The sequence below is a fragment of the Equus przewalskii genome, chromosome 31, assembly GCF_037783145.1.
Source record: "Equus przewalskii isolate Varuska chromosome 31, EquPr2, whole genome shotgun sequence".
Lineage (NCBI taxonomy): Eukaryota > Metazoa > Chordata > Mammalia > Perissodactyla > Equidae > Equus > Equus przewalskii.
This window is the reverse complement of record NC_091861.1, coordinates 16,650,028-16,665,240: the sequence shown is the minus strand read 5'-3', so window position 1 is coordinate 16,665,240 and position 15,213 is coordinate 16,650,028. Positions and strand designations below refer to the sequence as shown.

The window sequence follows — 15,213 nt, the reverse complement described above, 5'->3', positions numbered from 1 at the left end:
TTCATCTCCCAAATCCACGTGGAGAAGGGAGACAAGAAAGATGCTCAGAACATTTCGCCCAGACTTGCCTTCAAGCTGGGAAATGTGCCCCCTCGAGCTACAAATTCTTCAGTGTAAACGGGAAGAGGCTGGCACTGCGTGGGGAGGAGGAGGAGAGAATTGGGATCCTGCTGGAGCAGGCGCCCGGCCAGGAGCCCGGCCCCGCCCCTCCCTCCACGCCGGCCCCGCCTTTCCCCCCTCCTGCCCCGCCCCCGCGGCGGCGCGGCGGGCGAAGGCGAGCGCGCCGCGGTATTTTGTCCCGAGCGGCGCCCCCTCCTCCCGGGCGTGCGGCGGCCGCCGTGGCGGTGGCGGCGACCGTGGCAGCGGCGCGCTGAGCCGAGGCCCGGGCCGGCCGGCGGCCTGGAGGCCGCGAGTGGGGGAGGCCGGGCCGCCCTGCCGCGCCGCCCGAGCGCAGGCGAAGAGGCGGACGCGAGCGAGCCACGCCTGGCCGCCGGGAAGGTGGGGGAGGCCCCGCGCGCCTCCCGCCCTCCGGCCGCCGCCGCCCCGCTGGCCCTGCAGCCGCCGCCTCGGGTTCCCGCCGCGGGCTCGGCGGCCCCGGCCGGGGAGGGAGGGCGGCGCGCGCGGCCGGAGCCGCCGGAGATGGCGGGTGGGCACTGCGGCAGCTTCGGCGCGGCGGCGGCCGGCAGCGGCGAGATCGTGCAGCTGAACGTGGGGGGCACCCGGTGAGTCGGCGGGGAAGGGGGTCGGGGCAGGGATGCGGCGGGCGGCCCCGGGAACGCGGGGGGCGAGCCGGGTGGGGAGCGCAGGCCCTCGAGGCGGGAAGGACTGGGGGCGGGTCTCGGTGAAGTCGGCGAAGGCTCTGCTGCGGGCTGGGAGAGGCGGGAGGGCCATAGGGCCGGGTCGCTCCCTCCTAGGATGCCCACCTTTGTGCCTCCCCCTTTCTAAGGCGTCGGGCCAGAAGGGATGTTCCATAGCCATCCTCACCTGAGCTTGGAGTGTATTTGAGGAATTTGTTTTGTGGAAGCCTGGCCTTGTGGTTTGGCTGCTGCCGGTGAACCTGCCTCCCTTTCTCTCGGGTCAACAAGGTGTCGGTTTGCTTGGACCAGGAACAGAATACACTGTCCTTTTCTTTTCCACGCCTCATTAATTAAGGGCTGTCTGTCATCTCGAAGAGTTTCGGTGGAGGCAGTGCAGTGGATTCGCTGTACGTCGTGCTTTGTTTTCGGACTTTCCTGGTGTTCGGCGTGGAAGGATCTGTGCAACTTTTAGGGCAACGTGTCCAGAAACTGCAGTTGGCACAGTTGGTTCTGGGAAGCTCTGGATGCTGGCACCGTGTGGCGCACTCGTAGTAAACACACGAAAGCGCTTCTCCGTCGATGCTCCCTCTGCCTTCCTCTCCTGTCTATGACGTTTATTAAGCTCGTTAGGGAGAAACATCGTATTTTTTTGTGTGTGGATTTTCTATGCCCTCTGAGTCACTCCTCAGAAATAGGAGTTGGCCGATTCTGTTTGAAGGAAGGGGGTCGTTGAATTTTAGGCTTGGTGGGAGATAAGTGATGAAATGCCCTGGAATATAGTGTATTTTGCTGTGCTGCTGATATGAAGGGTTTTCAACATCTAAGATTTTTCACTAATATTGAAAAGGAAAATTGCAACAGTGTGAACCGTTGTGATAAAAATGTATGGTGTTTTAATCTTAAACATGTAATAGTGTTCTAAGTGTACTAAAAGGATTCAACACAAGGAAAGTAGTTCTTCATTCTTTTCTTGCTCTTTCTTTTCCCTCATCTCCCAAAGCAAAACTGTTTAATAGTTTAAGAAATTACAACATTATTGCCACTATATAGATACCAATCTTAGGGGAGAAATGGGTATTTTTCTAAGATCACATGAAAAGATTGCAGGTTTGGTAATTTGTGGATGCAAAAATGGGATACCCTGCAAGAGTAACCTTCAATGTGTGAATATGGAAGAGCAGCACATTGGTCATTTAAAATCCCTGCACTGGTTTCTGACCGCTATTGCTTGTGGCTGTATTCCTTATCAGGCATTCTAAAGGACATAGAGTATCATGAGAAAAATTAAACAATGCTGAGATTGAAAGTGAATGGCTTAATTATGGGTGAACTCTTGTAATGACTAGATTCAGTTTAAAATTTTAAATTGTATAAGGCAGGTGTTTTGGAACTGGAACAATTTATGTTTTATTATGGAACTTGACTTGATTAGGTTCTAAAGTTTTCTAAGTGCTAGTAACAAAGAATACAAAATAAGAAATAAATTATTAGATTAAAAATTTAGAAGACAGATGAAAGTACATAGGAATGAGAAGTAAGGTTTAAAAAACTCACAAACTTTAGGATTTCTAGGATAAAATAGTTTCTAAGATAAGTCATGACATGGGCCATGGGAAACAGCATCCAACTTTGAGTGTCCTGAGGGTATTTTCTTGAGTTAACTTTTGTTGCAGCATTTTAGAGCTAGAAGGGGTCTAGAAGTCATCTATATCTTGTGCAAGACACAGGTTAACACAGTCACTTAAGTCATCGTAAAAGAAAAAGTCCTGATGTGGTTGTCATTAAAGTTGAAGAGTTGCCACTGGGAGAACCATCTGTGGCGGAGAATTGAAGTTGGCTCTGAAGTAACAGAGTGAAACCCCAAGGGAGGGTCTGTTATGAGCAGAGAAGCGTATGCCATAGGTAAGGTCTTTTTTTTTCTCCCAAGAGGAGAGAGTCATGAAAATGGACGTACTCAAAGGAATTATAGAAATGACCAGTTTTTATGATTTATTTAACACTTTGGGATGATTCAGAAAGTAGAGAAGATGAGGCTTCGTTTGGAATTGTTAATATTTATTATTTACAAAAAGCAACTAGTGAAGTGAAAGAAACCCAATATGACTCAGTTTCTGATTAATTCTGTTAGAATGAGTATGATTTGCGGCCGCGTGAGAGAGGTCTGGGACCAGCCAGTGGGGGACTCGTGGACAGAGAACTTTGGGCTCAACTGATAGGAATTCCAGTTCCCAGGCTTTATCTCCAACTACCTCAGCAACCCAGGGCAAGTTATTTTTTATTGCTTAGTTTCCTAAAATGTAAAATGACAGTAATAGTACCAACCTTCCAGGATTGATACAGGAATTTGAAGTAATAAATGGGAAATGCAGGGGTTACTGGCATTATTAATAGTAACACTGCAGAATAAATAATTTTAATTAGATTGCTTCCAAGTTAATTTAGTAGGAAACAAGTAGCATAGAGTATACTAAATATGGATGTGCTAATATCGTTAGTATAACTGTTATTGAGACGAGATTACACATGACCCTTTTCCTGGCACACTGTGGATATGAGATTAAAAAACATAGAAAGGGCTTTCGTATACATTGCAGAGAATTATGCTTGTCATATGTAATTTTAAATGCCATAGTTTTCATGAAATCATATTTGTAACCAGTTTAAAGCTCTGTGGATTTTTTTCTTCTGTCTTCCTCTTGTTTGGGGGAAAAAAAATTGGTGGGGATAAGAGTCTAACCCTTTTGCCCAGAAATTCAAGATTACTAAATACACCCCAAACTGCTGATTTTAATTGAAATTGCTAGTATGCCTTTAAGCAGACCTGTGTAATTTTCTAAGTAACACAGAATTTGCGTTATTTGGCAGACAGTTTCTGAATAAGCAGTGAGCATGAGAGGTCGTAAGTTGTAAGTGATCCTTCCATGGACTTTATGTGACGGCGTCCAGAACAGAGTGATTCATTTCTGCAGTGGATCCTTGGATCCTTCAGTCTACCATTGACTGGATTTCCTTTTGTTTATTTGACTCAGTCAGTTTCCTGTGACTAGTTGTAATCTACTTCTCATTTTTTCCCAAGATTCTGCTAAGATATACACTTGGGAACAGTTGCTATGTTTTCTTGAATAAACAGTTTGGCTCCTATCTTAAATCTGATTAATGACGGGCATGAGAGCTGCTTTAAAACAAGCTTGTCGTGCTAGAGAATGAATATAGAGTGAAATAGGTCTGTTAGGCTCTCCTCTGTGTGGGGACACGTGGTGATAGGGACAGAGTAAAAAATACATAGTAGTTCAGTGTGATGAGTTTTAAAAGGAAAATATTCAGACAACGAAGGCTGGGCTGCATGAGCCCTATATTGCGTTCTTGGTCATGTCAGTTTACAGTAGCTGCGGGTTTGTTTGTCCCAGTCTGTTACACAGTGCTTTCGTAAAGTTGCCCACATTGGTGGTGATAAGCATCTTTGATCAGATGGCAGTTAACCTCAAAACAATGATATATTTACTGAGTGACTTTTGAAGGAATGAACGCAACACTTACCAGGAGGCCAAAACTGCATAGAAAGTGTTAAATGCATATTGTACAATGGAATTACTCTGAGCTCAGAATGGTAATATAGGATAGACTACTGGAAAAGCCCTTAAAGAGAAGGTAAAACCTAAACGCCATCAAGAAGCTGGATGAGCCTTGGATTATGGGACATGCTGAGGGCTGTGTAGCTGGGATAAATGAAGATACTGAGCTGATAGTAGGCATGACTTGTTTGGAATATTAAGAAGTACTCTCTTATCAGAGGGAAAAACAGTTTGTGATGGAGAGATGATAGGGGACCTGAATGTTAGGTTGAGAGGTTTAGACTTGGTGGGATGGGCAAACTTGATTCTTCAGCAAGTTGACATGCTGGAAAGTCACGTTTTAGGAAGCATTATATGTCAGTGAGTTAATTGATTTTTCTGAGAGCTCTTTGAATAATCTTAACTCTGAATTGAAAGTAGCAAAATTTAAAAATATTAAATGTAATAAATATAATTGATATAGCTATAGCTATGCAACAACTTGTAAATTGTTGGCCAGCATATTAAAGTACGTGAACTACCATTGAAATTTCAAATCATGTCCTCATTTATAATACCAGATAATTTTCAATTGCAGATTTAGTACCTCAAGACAGACTCTCATGTGGATTCCAGATTCTTTTTTTTCCAGGTATTTCATATAATTCTTTAGTACCATTTTTATTGCATTTGTTATTTATCGAAATAATAAAATTTTTCCTTGTCTGTTAAATTAATATTTTTATTTCTTGAATAAAAAATCTTAACTGTTAAAATAGAATTTTTTTTATTTTACTTTGAAGATATGACTCATTTGTGTTGGTCTTTGACATTTGAGAAATAATTCGGACATTTATTCATACTCAGATTTTAAAAACTAACTAGCTTATTGTTAATGACTTCTAGTTTGCTGAGTGGAAGAATTTCAACTCTTCGGGATGAAACTGGTGCTGTGAGTATAATACTGTTGATGTATATTTCTAAATTAGAGTAATTAATGCTTATAATGCTTGATCCTTATTATATGGTAACTCTAAGAATATAGAAAAGCTAACACTTGAATAACCACTGAGTGAAAGTGACACATACGTCAAGTTTTTTATTTCTTGTCATGTATAGAGTGTTTCTGTGTTTATAGAAGAGAACTCTAAATTGCATATAGCAATTTAAGTATTCATGATTAGAGAAATTGTAGGATATAAGTTTACATTTCCAATAGAGGAAATAGTTCTTTTAATTAATAGTTAAAACTTTAACAGTAAACAGCTGAATGTGACTACTAACATATTTTGATATTGAATTAGAATGGTAAGATGTTGCAAATTAGTGAAGTCCTATGGGTTTTTATCTTGGAGGGTAACCTTAAGAACTTGTACATCAGTGGTGGAGAGAGGGGAGTAAAGAAGTATTAAGTTTCAGTAGCAAAAAATTGGTTTATACATTTAAAAAGCAGTTGTAGTGTGTCAAGCCAATGTCGAGTGCTCACAAAAGCAGAAGGGCTTTCTATTTGGAGGCAGCTAAGTGACCACAGGGGTTTGTTTGCTGTGATGAGACCTGCAGAAGAAATAAAGCAGAAAAAGCAGGTATGTCCGTGTGAGATTATAAAAAAGACCTTAGTAATAAGAGCTCCACAGTCTGCGATGGGTCTTTAACTTCCAGTTGGTTGGAATAAAAGCAAAAGCAGAGATTTATGAAGCTGGAAGAACCTCACTCGTGTTTACGTAATTGATCATAGCTAAAAAAAAAAGGGTTTTATTGTTTGCTACCATCTCCCTGTCTAATTGACTTACGTAAGCTTTAAAAAGTATTCAGTTTTATGGTTAGGGCTTTTGTAATTGATTTAAAATAATGTTGGTACATATTCCTGTAAAAAGTTATTAATTATTTCATGTTTTTAAGCATTTTCCTTTCCCCTTATGTATTTTGTGGTACTGTGTTTGTTATCTTTAAAAAATGTTTTTTGTCATCAACCCAACCCCCATCCCCCCGCCCCAAGGAAATTGAGATGGTGAGTTGTAAGAGTATTATGAGAAAAGTGTTCTTTTCCAGTTTTGACAGCAGTGTGCAGTATTCACTTTTCTTGATTACCCGTGTGTACTGTGAAAGTACATTGTTGTTTTAATGATTCACCTTTGAATCACAAATTATGTAAGTCACAATCACTTTCATCTATGATTAATGATCAGACAGTAGAAGAAAGTATTATTTATGCATAATGTTTTCAAAGTATTTATTGAATTCTAGAATATTTCAGATAAAATTTTTGTTTGAGGTATCAGTTTAACCAAAGATATAAATAAGTAGGAATGAGAAAACTGACTTAACTACATACCATTTTCCTACATAGTAAAATATCATCAATCTAATAGCTTTTCAGGAAGAAAAGACAATGCCACATTAAATGCACACAGTTATAACTGCATTCCAATTTTAGAAGCATTAAAATTTAAGAGTGGACTCAAGGAAAGATAGTATTTAAATAGTTCAGTCTTTGTTCCCTGACTTAGTGTTACAGACATTAAAGTTAGAAGTTTTGTTTATAATTTGAAAATAAAACAATTCTTCATTTACAGATATTTATTGATAGAGATCCAGCAGCATTTGCACCCATTTTAAATTTTCTTCGGACAAAAGAGCTAGACTTAAGGTAGGAAATCCATCCTTTTAAATAAATTCTTATTGATTGGTATGTGTTTTTGGTATATTTTGTGAAGAAAAAGTGGGTTTTTTCCTGAGACTATTTGGCTAAAAAGCTTCCTCGGAATTAAACTCTCGTGGTCCGGGCCCCCGTGATCTTCGTCTCCACTGCTCCAGCGGCTTCCTGACCAGGCTTCCTGCCTTCATCCTTGCATCCCTCTAATTCACTTTTCATACTGTAGTCAACATCATCTTCTAAAAATATAAATCTGATCTGATGACTACTCTCCTTAAAACCCACAGTTAATATGTTATTGAACTGCTGGTTGAGGATTTTGGTGTTTTGATAGTGTTTCTTACAGCCGTCTCTAATCTGGCCCCTGCTTCGTTTCTCTTACTTGAGCACTTTGAACTTTTTCTGCTCTTGGCTTAATGCTGACTCCATCAGTGATCCCTGCTGTCTCCACTTAATATAGGTATTCACAGTTTCCTGTACTGACACTCCCACAGCATTATCACACTTACTGCTCGTTCAGCAGTCTATCTTCCGTTAGACTTTAATTTCCAAAAGGTGAGCACCGTTTACTATACATCCCCAGGATCTGGCCTTGTGCTTGACGCACAGTAGGGGGTCAGTACATGAGGGTGTTTTTGTGTGTGTGGGTAGATGAGTGACCATTTAAACTATTTGTTTACCTTTGCCATAGTCTGATTATAGGAGTGCAATTTGTATTTTATTGTTCTTTTATTTCATATATTCCTAGTGAACTTCACTTTGTATTTATTACATTTTTTAGACATAGTTTTTAAAATTCTGATTGTTTATTTGAGCTGCCTCTTTATAATATTGTATAATTTTTGTCTTATATTCACTAGAATATGAGCTCCTTGAAGGCAAAGATTCTTTGTCTGGTTGCTTCCCTGCTGTATTCCCAGTGTGAAGACAGTGCATGGAGTAGCTGCTCCGTAGATATTTATTGAATAACAGTTCATTGGGCTTTTTGTTTGTCTGGTTTTTGGCCTGGGATCGGGTAGAGGTAGGAAGTATGTTACTAACTACTTAATTCTTGAGTAAAATTTTTTTGACACAGCATTTGATTAAAGAATGAATTTACATCTCATCAGTGTCCTTGTGACTAAGCCACAATCCCATGAAAGGCAGAGTTATTTTAAATATCTGTATTTACTGACTACTTTTCTTACAAATGCTGCCTTATTTCACTTAAAGGGGCATAGCAAATTAAACTTCCCTGACTAGTACCTTCCAAAAGAAGATGAGAAGGAATTAAAAAGAATACTATGTTCTGATTCTCTTCCTTGCATAAAATTCTCGTGTTGCCCTTATCACACTGTACTGTCATGACTGTGTTCATTTGCCTGTCCTCCTCAGGTGACTGGAGCTCCTCAAGGACATTTTTGTGTCCTGAGCCACCTTGTAATTAGCCAGTACTACTGTACTGTTAACACAAATGGTTTTGAAATAAAATAAGAAAGCTTTAACTGTTCTTATGTTAAACCAGTCACAACCAATTTCACCAATAAAAGCAATTTAATAGCACAATTGCATGTGTTTATCAAAAATCCCAGGGAATTTTTTTCCTGTCCCTTGTTTTAAGACTTTTTATTTTTTAGAGCCGTTTTAGGTTTACAACAAAATTGAGAGGAAGGTACAGCAATTTCCCATATACCCCCTGCCCCCGACACATGTGTAGCCTTCCCTGTTGTCAACATCGCTCACCACAGTGGTACATTTTATACCGAGGATGAACCACATTGACGCATATAATCACTGAAAGTCCGTAGTTGACCTTACGGTTCACTCTAGGTGTGTACATTCTCTGGGTTTGGACAAATATGTGATGACGTGTCTGTCATTTTAATATCATACAAAGTACTTCCCTGTCCTAAAAATCCTTTGTGCTCTGCCTCTTGATCCCCAGCCCCTGCAACCACTGATCACTTTGTTATCTCCATAATTTTGCCTTTTCCAAAATGTCATATTTGGAATCATAGAGTATGCAGCGTTTTGAGATTCTTTTTTCTTTTCTCTAAAACACTGGATTGCTATGGCTTTATAGTTGGTCTTGGAGTAGGGTGCTGCCGGTCTTCCTACTTTGTTCTTCTTTAATGTTGTGTTGGCTATTCTGGGTCTTTTGCCTCTCCATATAAAATTTAGTGTCAGTTCGTCAATATTCATAAAATAACTTGCTAGAATTTTCATTGGGATTGCATTGAATCTTAGATCAGTTTGGGAAGAACTGACATCTTAACAATACTGTGTCTTTCTATCCGTGAACATGGAATATCTCTCCATTTAGAGTTCTTTGATTTGCTCATCAAAGTTTTATAGTTTTCCTTATATAGATCTTGTATATATTTTGTTAGATTTATGCCTAAGTATTTCATTTTTTGGGGTGCTAATATAAATGGTATTTTTAATTTCAAATTCTACTTGTTCGTTATTGGTACATAGGAAAGCAGTTAACCTTTGCACATTAACCCTGTATCCTGCAGCTTTGCTGTAATTCCTTATTAGTTCCAGGCGTTTTTGTCCGTTCTTTTGGATTGTCTATGTAGAAGATCATGTCATCTGCGAACAGTAGTTTTATGTCTTCCTTCCCAATCCATATGCCTTTTATTTCCTTTTTTTGCCTCATTGCATTTCTAAGGCTTGCGAGTATGATGTTGAAAAGGAGTAGTGAGAGGGGACATCCTTGCCTTGTACCTGGTTTTAGTGGGAGAAGTTCCAGTTTTTCACCATGAAATATGATGTTAGCTGTAAGGTTTTTTTAGCTAGTCTTTATCAAGTTGGGAAAGTTCTCTGTTCCTAGTTTACCGAGACTTTTTATCATGAAAGGGTGTTGGATTTTGTCAGGTGCTCTTTCTGCATCTATTGGTGTGATCCTGTGTTTTCTTTTAGAGATTGTTGGATTCAATTTGCTAATACATTGTTCAGGAGTTTTGCGTCTATGTTCACGAGGTATTGGTCTGTAGTCTTCTTTTCTTTTCTTGGAATATCTTTGTCTGGTTTTGGTATTAGGGTAATATTGGCCTTCTAAAATGAATTAGGAAGTATTCCATCTGCTTCTATCCTCTGAAAGAGACTTAGAAAATTGGTATCATTTCTTCCTTAAATGTTTGGAAGAATGAATACTGGGCCACTGTTTCTGTTTTGGAAGATTATTAATCACTGATTCAGTTTCTTTAATAGATATAAGCTTATTCAGATCATCTCTTTTTGTGTAAGTTTTGACAGATTGTGTCTTTTAATGAATTGGTCCAGTTCATCTGGGTTATCAAATTTGTGGACGTAGAGTTGTTCATAGTGTTCCTATAATGTCCTGTTCATTTCTGTGGGATCTACGCTGATGCCCCCTCTCATTTCTGCCCAGGCAATATTTTTGAAGTAAAGACATACTATAACTGAAATCTGAAATGAATCGTTAGTATTGTAAACGCTTAAGCTTCATTCTTTTTACTTATATTTTCATATTACTTAACTGTACTCATATTTTCCTCTGGATAACATAGCCTTTCTTAAGGCTGGTCTTTTTCCCCCCCATTTTCTACTTTGCTTTTATTTTTGGTTTCTGATGAGAGGAGAATCATTTATCTGAATTTATTCATTCAACAATATTTATTGTGTAACTGTTATGTACAGGTACCTTGCTAGGCGCTGTGTGAGGTATATAAAAATAGATCAGAAGTAGATCATGCTTACCTGAATAGATATTTTTCCAAAGAAGACAGACAGATGGCCAACAGGTACATGAAAAGGTGCTCAATATCACTGATTCTCAGGGAAATGCAAATCAGAACCACAATGAGATAGCACCTCATACCTGTCAGAATGGCTGTTATCAAAAAGACAACAAGTAGCCAGTGTTGGTGAGGATGTGGAGAAAAGGCAACCCTTATGCATTGTTGATGGGAGTGTAACTTGGTACAACCACTATGGAAAACAGTATGGAGATTCCTCAGAAAGTTAAGATACAATTTACATGTGATCCAGCAATTCCGCTTGTGGGAATTTATCCAAAGAAAATGAAAACAATAATTTGGAAAGATATCTGCACTCCTGTGTTCGTTGCAGCGTTATTTACAATAGCCAAGATATGGAAGTAACCTAAGTGTCCGTTAATAGATGAATGGTTAAAGAAGGTGCAGTGTGTGTATATGTGTGTCTGTATATATAGTGAAATATTACTCGGCCATAAAAAAGAATGAAATCTTGCTATTTGCGACAACATGGATGGACCTTGCAGGTATTGTGCTAAGTGAAATAAGTCAGACAGAGAAAGTCAAATACTGGATGATTTCACTTATATGTGGGATCTAAAAAACAAAACAAGCAAACTCATAGGTACAAAGAACAAACTGGTGGTTGCCATAGGAGAGGGGAGTAGAGGGATGAGCGAAATAGGTGAGGGGATTAAGAGGTACAAACTTTATTGGGGCCAGCCCGGTGGCATAGTAGTTACGTTCATGTGCTCCGCTTTGGTGGCCCAGGGTTCGCAGGTTTGGATTCTGGGCCTGGACCTACACACTACTCATCAAACCATGCTATGGTGGCATTCCACATAAAATAAGAGGAAGATTGGCATAGATGTTAGTTCAGCGACAGTCTTCCTCAAGCAAAAAGGAAGATTGGTGACAGATGTTAGCTCAGGGCCGATCTTCGTCACCAAAAAAAAAAGAGGTACAAACTTTCAGTTATAAAATAAATCATGAGGGTATAATATACATCATGGGGAATATAGTCAATAATATTGTAATAACTGTATGGTGACACATGGTTACTAGACTTATTGTGGTGATCACTCCATAAAGTATATAAATGTTGAATCACTATGTTGTCTACCTGAAACTAATATAATATTGTATATCGACTGTACTTCAGTAAAAAAAAAAAGTAGTTGATCATGTTTGCAGGGAGCTTACAGTGTAATTGGGGAAGTTAAAATGCGTGTAGAAATAATTATGATAAAATGTTAAAAGCGGTTAATGCCGTGTAAGAACAATTTCCAATCCTGTTTGCCTTGTTAGATGCTTCTTGATAATTTACTTGTACTAACCCTATAAAGCCCTAATCTCGCATTTAGTCACCCAATTCATTTATGCATGAATAATTTTTAAATAGGAAAATACTTTGTTGGTGTGCAGTTTTTTAGTTTAGACTTTTTCAAATGATTAAGGATCTTAGGAGAAAAGTAAGTTTTAAAGCTGCATGGTCTTGTTTCACAAAAAGAACTGAGTGCTTTTGCTTCAGGTGATCATCCAAGTTGCCATTGGTAGAGGATTTACATCATTTGTTTCTTTCTTTGTAGGGGAGTGAGTATTAATGTTCTCAGGCATGAAGCAGAATTTTATGGAATCACTCCATTAGGTATGTGTTCTCCAAATATTTTCTGTTTATGGTTTTACCCTTTGTGCACTAAACTTGCCCAAATGAAATATGGTTTATACCAGGTCCTAATTTTTGGTAGACTAGTTCAGTGCTTACTTTTTGTGGATTTTCATAGTAAAAAGATATTGTCAACCGATTTAACTTAAACATTTTCCTTTTTTTTTCCTTATCCTTTTTAACTAGAGAAAATAAAAGTGGAGTACTATTTTTCTGTTTGCATGTACTCTTGACCAGTTTGCTTTGAAATGTTTTTAGTAAGAAGGCTGCTCTTATGTGAGGAATTGGAGCGCTCATCTTGTGGGAGTGTCCTTTTTCACGGTTACTTGCCTCCACCAGGTACTTCTGCTTTATTTATTTAGTCTTTTTAAAAATTCTTTTTATCATTAAGCAAGTATATACAAATAAGCATTAAGCAAATATGTTTATACAAATGTATAAATAGGAAGAAGGAAAATCTGTCCCTTAATTATTGAGTCTCATTTATAAATCTACTAGAAAGCTCACAACTTTAGTTTTAATAGAAGTTAAGTCATACTATGTTAGAGCGGGGATGCGCCAGACTTTTTCTCTAACGGTCGGATAGGCTTGTGAGCTAGATCTCTGTGGCAGCTACTCGCCTCTGCCATACACAGTGCAGAAATGAATGGATGCGACCATGCCCCATCCAAGTTTATTTACACAAACAGCCCTCAGGCTGGGTTTGGCCAAGGCCCATCCTTTGCCAACCCCCATGTTAGAGCTCTGGTTGTCGGGCTCCTTTTTGTAGGATCCCAGGAGATGGCAGAGAAGGTCAGCGTACAGGACAGAGGCAGTGAGGTGCGTGTCAGCTCTGCCCCACCTTGGTTAGTTAGAAGAGTTCTGCTCTTAGCTGTGTTGCAGTGGGCTTCCGAGTAAGATTTCCTTCCAGAAAAGACTCCCTGCCAAGTAAAAGACGTTTGAAAGTAGGGAGTGCGTCATCTTTAAAGCAGTTTGTTAGTACATAGTACCTTACACCTAGGAACCGTACCTGAAATAGACTGCTGACCACAGACTGAATGAGTTAATGATTGAGTTCACTAACCTAGAGCTAGGTGAAAAGGCAGTATAATATGATAAGTCTTGTAAAGAATTTTACTGTTTTTTCACTTTCATTTTGTTGTTTTTTTATGGTAATTAAATTATTTGCAATAAATTGCTATATTGGAAAATATATTTCCAATGAAATTTCCATAATGAAATTTACGTTTTTATGTTTCTTTGTTACCATGTGAAAGTTTGAATTTTTGGTAGGCAAACTTAGAAATAAATGTCTCTTCTTATTTCCTTTATAGGTATTCCTAGTCGTAAAATAAACAACACAGCTAGAGGCCCTGCTGATTCTAGGAATGGACTAAGTTCTACAGAAGGTGAAGCTCGGGGAAATGGTACCCAGCCTGTTCTCTCCGGAACTGGAGAGGAGACTGTTAGGCTAGGTAAGCAAAGATTACCTAAATAGAAAAAGAAAAGTACCTGTGTTTATTGTTCTAGGTGATGTTGAGTAATTATTTTTAAAGACGTAATTTTTACCTTCTCTCTCTTTTTAATTCACATTTATCATTTGTATCTTAAAGACTCATTTAAGAAATGATTTTTATTTAAAAAGTATGTGATCTTCTATTTGCTCTAAATCTTCAGAATCAAGATTGGCAAACTTTCTATGTAAAGAGCTGGATGGTAAATATCGTAGGCTTTGTCACAGCCACTCAGCCCTGCTGTTGTAGCATGAGAGCAGCCACGGACAGTGTGAAAACAAATGTGCATGGCTGTGTTCCACTAAAGCTTTATTTGTCAGACAGGTAGAGGACTGGAATTGGCCCGTGGGCCATCGTTTGCTATCTCTTGCTTTAGAATGTAAACTATTCTTTTTCTGAAATCAACAGGATTTCCTGTGGATCCACGAAAGGTGCTAATAGTAGCCGGCCATCACAACTGGATTGTAGCTGCGTATGCCCATTTTGCTGTGTGTTATAGGTACTGTATCGTTAATAATGTTTGCTTTTTATTTGAAGGGCTAGTTTTTAAAAATTATGATTTTATATTTATAGATTGAAGAGCTGTTTCTTTTAGTTATCAAGTTTTTTCCCTGCATAGTTACCTACTTCTGTATCTCCTGATTAGATTTAGTTTGCTTTTATTTTCACTCCTAACTTGGTAAATATTGCTGATAGCCTTAATCTGTCTTAAATATTTCCCAGGCAATATGAACTGTGATGTGACAGATATCTTGAAGTTACTCCTTCTTGCTTCTTACAGCCAGCTTCTGAGTCATTTCACTATTGTGTTAAAATGACTAGGCAGGATTATTAACGTGAGCCTCGTGATTTTCTCTCTGTAATGTTTCAGTCTTTTGTCCTCCGTAGTAGCGAAGAGTAAGACTCTGCTTTGGTCATGACCACCACATGGTTACGAGTGAGGTAGTGAAGCAGGACAGTTGTGGACAGAGGTGACGTAGTGTACCATCTGTAGTGTGTGAGACTGGCACAGACGGAGTTTGGTTTTACTACCTCTTGCATTCTCGGAAACTATAAGGGAATGAGGAAGAGTGTGGACCAGCGAGTTTTTTAAAGTGGGGAAAGGGTAGGATTCTTACTTCACAGTCCTTATTGCAGTGAGAAGTGTTGATGGCAGTGGTGTCGAAGCACAAAAACGGTTGGGAGATGCTAGTTTAGACTGTGGTCCCATTTAATAATAGCTGAAAAACCAAAGGATGTAGAAATATTTTGTCACCATTGAGTTTAGTGAAGGAAAAATAGCCACAATAGATTAAAAATACTTAAAGTGTCTTCAAAAGTTTACAGGTATA

The 15,213-nt window shown here is 39.2% G+C and overlaps 1 protein-coding gene across 5 annotated transcripts in view; it reads left to right on the top strand.

Moving 5' to 3' along the window:
- Positions 1-310: 310 nt before the first annotated feature.
- Positions 311-15,213, top strand: part of KCTD3 (potassium channel tetramerization domain containing 3) — a 49,276-nt gene continuing 34,373 nt past the window's right edge. For 2 of the 5 annotated variants that reach the window (XM_070602526.1, XM_070602525.1), the window contains exons 1-5: positions 6,922-6,995; positions 12,313-12,371; positions 12,576-12,728; positions 13,703-13,843; positions 14,291-14,381. In XM_070602526.1, coding sequence (XP_070458627.1) covers positions 12,638-12,728; positions 13,703-13,843; positions 14,291-14,381 — 323 coding nt within the window. In that variant the 5' untranslated portion in view covers positions 6,922-6,995; positions 12,313-12,371; positions 12,576-12,637. Of the gene's footprint in view, positions 723-4,946; positions 5,001-5,254; positions 5,301-6,921; positions 6,996-12,312; positions 12,372-12,575; positions 12,729-13,702; positions 13,844-14,290; positions 14,382-15,213 lie in introns of those variants that run through there. The other 3 variants (XM_070602523.1, XM_070602522.1, XM_070602524.1) reach the window with 3 other exon arrangements.